Source organism: Lepisosteus oculatus, chromosome 18 (assembly GCF_040954835.1).
Source record: "Lepisosteus oculatus isolate fLepOcu1 chromosome 18, fLepOcu1.hap2, whole genome shotgun sequence".
Taxonomy (NCBI): domain Eukaryota; kingdom Metazoa; phylum Chordata; class Actinopteri; order Semionotiformes; family Lepisosteidae; genus Lepisosteus; species Lepisosteus oculatus.
This window is the reverse complement of record NC_090713.1, coordinates 23,075,346-23,083,040: the sequence shown is the minus strand read 5'-3', so window position 1 is coordinate 23,083,040 and position 7,695 is coordinate 23,075,346. Positions and strand designations below refer to the sequence as shown.

General features: G+C 54.5%; 1 protein-coding gene across 1 annotated transcript; it reads left to right on the top strand.

The window, feature by feature from the left end:
* The first annotated feature begins 4,262 nt into the window (after positions 1-4,262).
* Positions 4,263-7,639, top strand: LOC138223965 (potassium channel subfamily K member 4-like). Its single transcript, XM_069180142.1, is given in 6 exon segments — positions 4,263-4,543; positions 4,654-4,768; positions 6,282-6,377; positions 6,380-6,441; positions 6,527-6,713; positions 7,491-7,639. Coding segments are annotated over 6 exon segments (798 nt in total). The 5' UTR covers positions 4,263-4,354.
* The last annotated feature ends 56 nt before the right edge of the window (positions 7,640-7,695 follow it).

Below are 7,695 nucleotides of genomic sequence, written 5' to 3'. Positions count from 1 at the left end.
ATAACAATTAACAAGATATTTACAGAAATATACAGTAAGAACAAAGAGGTAAATATTTACAGACAACACATGAGACTATTATTTACTGAGAGGGGCAGTTGCTGCTCCTGAGGCTGTGACAGGAGATCACATACTGGGCTGCCAGTTCAGCTGAGTTCCCTCCTCCCTCTCCCAGTAGGATTAGGAGCTGTTCTGATTCTGGCAGGTGTGGGAATTCTGGGAGTACGTTTGTTATTTTAGGAAAGAATGTTTGTCTAGTCCCGGAGTATTCCTCACGGTACATCAGAAAGTGCACCTCTGTCTCTGTTTCTCCCCGCTGGCAGTGGGAGCACAGCCTGTCCTCTTTGGACAGCCAGGTCTGCCTGTGACCAGTGTCTGTGTCCAGGCTGTGGTCACTGAGCCTGTCCTCTCTGGGCAGCCAGGTCTGCCTGTGACCAGTGTCTGTGTCCAGGCTGTGGTCACTGAGCCTGTCCTCTCTGGACAGCCAGGTCTGCCTGTGACCAGTGTCTGTGTCCAGGCTGTGGTCACTGAGCCTGTGCTCTCTGGGCAGCCAGGTCTGCCTGTGACCAGTGTCTGTGTCCAGGCTGTGGTCACTGAGCCTGTCCTCTCTGGGCAGCCAGGTCTGCCTGTGTCCAGTGTCTGTGTCCGGTCTGTGGTCACTGAGCCTGTCCTCTCTGGACAGCCAGGTCTACCTGTGTCCAGTTTCTATGGCCAGGCTGTGGTCACTGAGCCTGTCCTCTCTAGACAGCCAGGTCTGCCTGTGTCCAGTGTCTGTGTCCAGGCTGTGGTCACTGAGCCTGTCCTCTCTGGACAGCCAGGTCTGCCTGTGTCACCCAGTTTCTATGGCCAGGCTGTGGTCACTGAGCCTGTACTTTGTCAGGCTCAGTGACCACAGCCTGGACACAGACACTGGTCACAGGCAGACCTGTATCTTTTTGCTGTTATTTATCTTGGTCAAATTATCGGCTAGTGTGTATTGTCTGTTTAGGGTTCTGTTGCATTCCAGTTTATGTTGTGTTTGTGTGTGTGTGTCCCAGTGTGTGAGATATTGCTGTTTGATCTGTGCTGTGATGTGGTTGAGTCTGGGTTGTGGTGCTCTAGCAGTGCTGTCCTGAGGCTGGTTAGTGTCGGTGTGGCTCAGGTCAGTAAGCCTCCGGACCAGCTGGCTCAGGGGGCTCTGTTTGGGCTCAGCTCTTGGCTTTGTGGTGGTAGGAATTTTGGTTGCTGTTTTTTAGGTGTAGCCAATACCTTAATACTCTTTTCTGTATGTTTATCAATAGTGGGTACTGGCCTAATTCGGCCCTGCACCCGTTGTTAGGAGTTTTTCTCTGCACACGGAGGATGATTCTACAGATCTCCATGTGCAGAGTTTCTGTGGGGTGTTTGTCCCATTGAGTGTAATCCTGGTCTGTGAGTGGACCCCAAACTTCACTGCCGTATAGGGCAATGGGTTGGATTACACTTTCAAATATTTGGAGCCAGATTTTTATGGGGGTTTAATGTTATAGAGTCTTCTAATACTGTAGAAAGCTCTGTGTACTTTCTCCCTCAGTGCCTTCACTGCCAGGTCAAGACTCCCAGATGAACTGATTGACAGTCATTGGTGTGTGTAGCTGGATGTGTGCTTCAGTGTGTTGTTCAGTGTGAAGTGATACTTGTTTCCCTGAGGTCTGGCTTTCTTCTGGAAAACCATGACTCTGGTCTTGTCCAGATTGACTGTTAGTGCCCAGGTCTGACAGTACTGCTCCAGCAGTGCCAGGCTCTGCTGTTCTGGGTCCAGATGGACTGGCAGTGCCCAGGACTGACAGTACTGCTCCAGCAGTGCCAGGCTCTGCTGTTCTGGGTCCAGATGGGCTGGCAGTGCCCAGGCTCTGCTGCAGCCCCTGTCCTGTGGGCAACAGCAGGACCAGGTCATATGCGTAGAGCAGGAACTTGATCTCTGTGTCATGTAGTGTGAGACCAGGAGCTGTAGACTGTTTTAACATTCCTGCTAACTCATATAATATAGATATACAGTATTAACTCATAGATATAGATACAGTGCTGGGCTCAGGCTGCTGCCCTGTCTCACCCCATGACTCTAAGTGAAGAATTATTTTCTTTTATTTTCAATTTTCACTGCACATTTGCTCCCTGAGTACATTGACTTAATTACATCATACACTTTACCCCCTACACCACTTTGGAGACATCTGTAAAACAGTCCTTCAAGCCAAATTGAGTCAGATGCTTTCTGGAAATCAATAAAGCAGGAAAAAAGTTACTTTTGGTGAACATGTTTTTGTACAGGATATAAATATGAATGGATGTGCGTTGATCTGGTAAGAAGCCAATCTGACTCTTGCTCAGGACACGGTGTTCAGTAAGGAAGGCCAGTATTCGCGTGTTCAGGATACTGCAGAATACCTTCCCCAGGTTACTGTTCACACAGATGCCCCGGTCGTTGTTGGGATCAAGTCTATCTCCACTCTTATAGATGGGCGTGATCAATCCTTGGTTCCAGGCCTCGGGGAAACATCCAGCTGTCATGATGAGATTGAGGAGTTTGAGCAGGGCTTGTTGCAACTTTGGGCTGCTGTGTCTCAGCATGTTGACTCCATCTGCTGTAGAGGCTGGGCTGTGTCAGTGTGTCTCTGTGCTGGTGTGCTCTCTTCATGTAGAGTGTGATCTGGCTGTGGTCGGAGAGGGGAGTTTGTGGCCTGACAGTGAAGGCACTGATACAGGAGGGGTCCAGGTCGGTGATGGCGTAGTCCACTACACTGCTGCCCAGAGCTGAGCTGTAGGTGAACCTGCCTAGAGAGTCCCCTCTAGTCCTGCCGTTGACGATGTACAGGCCCAGCCCTTGACAGAGCTGCAGCAGCTCGCGCCCGGTGCTGTTGACCGTGGTGTCATGGCTGCACCTGTGTGAGGTGACTGGTGTGGTACAGAGGGACTGTCTGAATACACCAGTGTGTCCCTGTGTGAGGTAACCGGTGTGGTACAGAGGGGACTGTCTGAATACACCAGTGTGTCCCTGTGTGAGGTGACTGGTGTGGTACAGAGGGACTGTCTGAATACACCAGTGTGTCCCTGTGTGAGGTGACCGGTGTGGTACAGAGGGGACTGTCTGAATACACCAGTGTGTCCCTGTGTGAGGTGACCGGTGTGGTACAGAGGGGACTGTCTGAATACACCAGTGTGTCCCTGTGTGAGGTGACTGGTGTGGTACAGAGGGACTGTCTGAATACACCAGTGTGTCCCTGTGTGAGGTGACTGGTGTGGTACAGAGGGGACTGTCTGAATACACCAGTGTGTCCCTGTGTGAGGTGACTGGTGTGGTACAGAGGGACTGTCTGAATACACCAGTGTGTCCCTGTGTGAGGTGACCGGTGTGGTACAGAGGGGACTGTCTGAATACGTGAGTGTTTCCCTGTGTGCTGGCGAAGTCTGCCAGCGAGACTGTTTGTGCACTGAAGTCTGAAGAGCATAACATTTCCCAGAATCTCTTCCTGTCTGTTTCCCTGTCTCCCAGTATCCCTCTCCCAGAATCTCTCCCTGTCTGTCTCCCTGTCTCCCAGTATCTCTCTCCCTGTCTCCCTGTCTCTCTCCCTATTTCTCTCTCTCCTTGTCTGCCAGGCTCTCTCCAGGCCCTGTCTCCCTGTCTCTCTCTGTCTCCCTGTCTCACTGTCTCTCCCCCTGTCTGCCAGTCTCTCTCCAGGCTCTCTCTCCCTGTCTCTCTCCCTGTCTCCCCGGATCTCTCCAGGCTCTGTCTCCCTGTCTCTCTCCAGGCCCTGTCTCCCTGTCTCTCTCCCTGTCTCCCTGTCTCTCTCCAGGCCCTGTCTCCCTGTCTCTCTCCAGGCTCTGTCTCCCTGTCTCTCTCCCTGTCTCCCTGTCTGCCCGGCTCTCTCCAGGCTCTGTCTCCCTGTCTCTCTCCCTGTCTGCCAGGCTCTCTCCAGGCTCTGTCTCCCTGTCTCTCTCCCTGTCTGCCCGGCTCTCTCCAGGCTCTGTCTCCCTGTCTCTCTCCCTGTCTGCCCGGCTCTCTCCGGGCCCCGTGTCAGTGTTATTGTTAATCTGGTGGAGAGCAGTAAATCTCAGGAGTGCTGCTGTCCACAGGCGGGAGGAGGGGCCGCTGGCTCAGACAGCCGAGCCTCATCGCGGGAGACCGTCGGCGTTCCCGCGCGGACGCCGTATCCCCTCTCCCCGCGCTGAACCCCCTCTCCTCTGTCTCAGTGCCCCCGCCTCCTCCTCCGGACGGACACAGCTACCATGACGATTGTGCCCCGGGCGCTTGCTGCCCAGTTACGGCTCGCGGGAGTCCATTCTAAGGCGGGTCAGCGCAGGGGGCAGCGCCAGGGGGCGCCGGCGGGCCGGAGGCATGCGGTGGTCCACTCTCCTGGCGATCTTCACGGCCGTGCTGCTGTACCTGGTGCTGGGCGCCGTGGTCTTCCGCACCCTGGAGTCTCCCTGGGAGACGCAGCAGCACGGCAACATCGCCGACAGCAAGCGGGGTTTCCTGGGCAACCACAGCTGTGTGAGCGCCGAGCAGCTGGACCTGCTGATCAAGGTACTGGACGCACTGGGACTGTACGGGGAGACTCGTACCGGAGAGACTGGGACTGTACGCAATTCCTCTAATGTCTGTCCACCTGCGTGTTTCTCTGTCTGTCTGTGCAGGAGGTGGCAGATGCTGTGGGCTCAGGAGTCGACCCGCTCAACACCACTGCCTTCACAAGCCGCTGGGACCTGGCCAGCGCCTTCTTCTTCTCCGGGACTATCATCACCACCATCGGTGAGTCATCACCACCGGCAAACACCATCATCACCACCGTCAAACACCATCATCACCACCGGCAAACACCATCATCACCACAGTCAAACACCATCATCACCACCGTCAAACACCATCATCACCACCATCGGTGAGTCATCACCACCATCAAACACCATCATCACCACCGTCAAACACCATCAATACCACAAACACCATCATCACCACCATCGGTGAGTCATCACCACCGTCAAACACCACCATCATCACCACCGGCAAACACCATCATCACCACCATCGGTGAGTCATCACCACTGTCAAACACCATCATCACCACCGGCAAACACCATCATCACCACCATCGGTGAGTCATCACCACCGTCAAACACCATCAATACCACAAACACCATCATCACCACCATCGGTGAGTCATCACCACCGTCAAACACCATCATCACCACAGTCAAACACCATCATCACCACAGTCAAACACCATCATCACCACCGTCAAACACCATCATCACCACAGTCAAACACCATCATCACCACAGTCAAACACCATCAATACCACAAACACTATCATCACCACCATCGGTGAGTCATCACCACCGTCAAACACCATCATCACCACTGTCAAACACCATCATCACCACCGTCGGTGAGTCATCACCACCGGCAAACACCATCATCACCACCATCGGTGAGTCATCACCACCGTCAAACACCATCAATACCACAAACACCATCATCACCACCATCGGTGAGTCATCACCACCGTCAAACACCATCATCACCACTGTCAAACACCATCATCACCACCGTCGGTGAGTCATCACCACCGTCAAACACCATCATCACCACCGTCAAACACCATCAATACCACAAACACCATCATCACCACCATCGGTGAGTCATCACCACCGTCAAACACCATCATCACCACCGTCGGTGAGTCATCACCACCGTCAAACACCATCATCACCACAGTCAAACACCATCATCACCACCGTTAAACACCATCATCACCACCGTCAAACACCATCATCGCCACAGTCAAACACCATCATCACCACAGTCAAACACCATCAATACCACAAACACTATCATCACCACCATAGGTGAGTCATCACCACCGTCAAACACCATCATCACCACAGTCAAACACCATCAATACCACAAACACCGTCATCACCACCGTCAAACACCCATCGGTGAGTCATCAGCATCGTTGGTGAGTCATCACCGTTGTTGGTGAGTCCCACACCGCAGTCAAACACTGTCATCACTACCCTCACCGATGAGCTGTAATCGGTGAGTTTCACCGTCTCATAATTCACCACTGATACCCAGCACTCTCACGACCTCTGGTGGCGAATCTCAGCACACAATTCAATTCAATTCAATTCCAGGTGCTTTATTAGTGTGACCGATGGGTACAATCAGTGTTGCCAAAGCAAATAATGAATTTCTGTCAAAACCATCGCTGGGGAATCTCTCTTCCCTGACTGCTCATAAACTACTCCCATTTTTCCAGGCTTTGGGAATATCTCCCCCAAGACGGAAGGTGGCCAGATCTTCTGCATCTTCTATGCTTTGATTGGTATCCCAATGTTTGGAATCCTGCTGGCTGGAGTGGAGACCACCTGGGAACAGGCCTGAGACGAGGGATTGCGAAGATCGAGGCCATATTCCTGGTATGATACTGGTTTCTCTTCTTCCTCATCCCCCCTGCCCCCTTCCATATCTCCCTCCTCTCACCTCCTCTCTCCTCTCCATCAGAAGTGGAAAGTCAGTCCTACCATCGTCCGCGTGATCTCGGCGGTTCTCTTCATCCTGATTGGCTGCCTGCTGTTTGTTGCCGTGCCGACCCTGGTGTTCCAGAAGGTGGAGAACTGGACCCTCCTGGAGGCGACGTACTTCGTGGTCATCACCCTGACCACCGTGGGCTTCGGGGACTATGTGGCAGGTGCTCCGCTTGGACATGTGTCAGCGCGCTGTTTCACCATGACAACCACTGCCCCTCCTCTCCCCTCTCTCCCTCTCCCCTCTCTCCTCTCCCCTCTCTCCTCTCTCCTCTCCCCTCTCTCCTCTCTCCTCTCTCCTCTCTCCTCTCTCCTCTCCCCCTCTCCCCTCTCCCCTCTCCCCTCTCTCCTCTCTCTCTCTCCTCTCCCCTCTCCCCTCTCCCCTCTCTCTCTCCCCTCTCCCCTCTCCCCTCTCTCCCCTCTCTCCCCTCTCCCCTCTCCCCTCTCCCCTCTCCCCTCTCCCTCTCTCCTCTCTCCTCTCCCTCTCCCCTCTCCCCTCTCCCCTCTCTCCTCTCCCCTCTCCCCTCTCCCCTCTCCCCTCTCCCCTCTCCCCTCTCCTCTCTCCTCTCCCCTCTCCCCTCTCCCCTCTCCCCTCTCCCCTCTCCCTCTCCCCTCTCCTCTCCCCTCTTTCCTCTCTCCTCTCTCCTCTCTCCTCTCCCCTCTCCCCTCTCCCTCTCTCCTCTCTCCTCTCTCCTCTCCCCTCTCCCCTCTCTCCTCTCTCCTCTCCCCTCTCCCCTCTCTCCTCTCTCCTCTCTCCTCTCTCCTCTCCCCTCTCTCCTCTCCCCTCTCTCCCCCTCTCCCCTCTCTCCTCTCTCCTCTCCCCTCTCTCCTCTCCCCTCTCTCCTCTCTCCTCTCTCCTCTCTCCTCTCTCCTCTCTCCTCTCCCCTCTCCCCTCCGCTCCCTGTACTGGTGTTCAGCCGGTCCTCCTCTCTCCTCCCCAGGGGACCAGGAGGACAGTGACCACCTCTACAAGCCCCTGGTGTGGTTCTGGATCCTGCTGGGTCTGGCCTACTTCGCCTCCATCCTCACCATGATCGGCAACTGGCTGAGGGTTCTGTCCAAGAAGACCCGCGCTGAGGTGAGGGGCTGAGAGGGGGACAGACTGGGAGGGAGAGAGAGAGAGAGGGGGACAGACTGGGAGGGAGA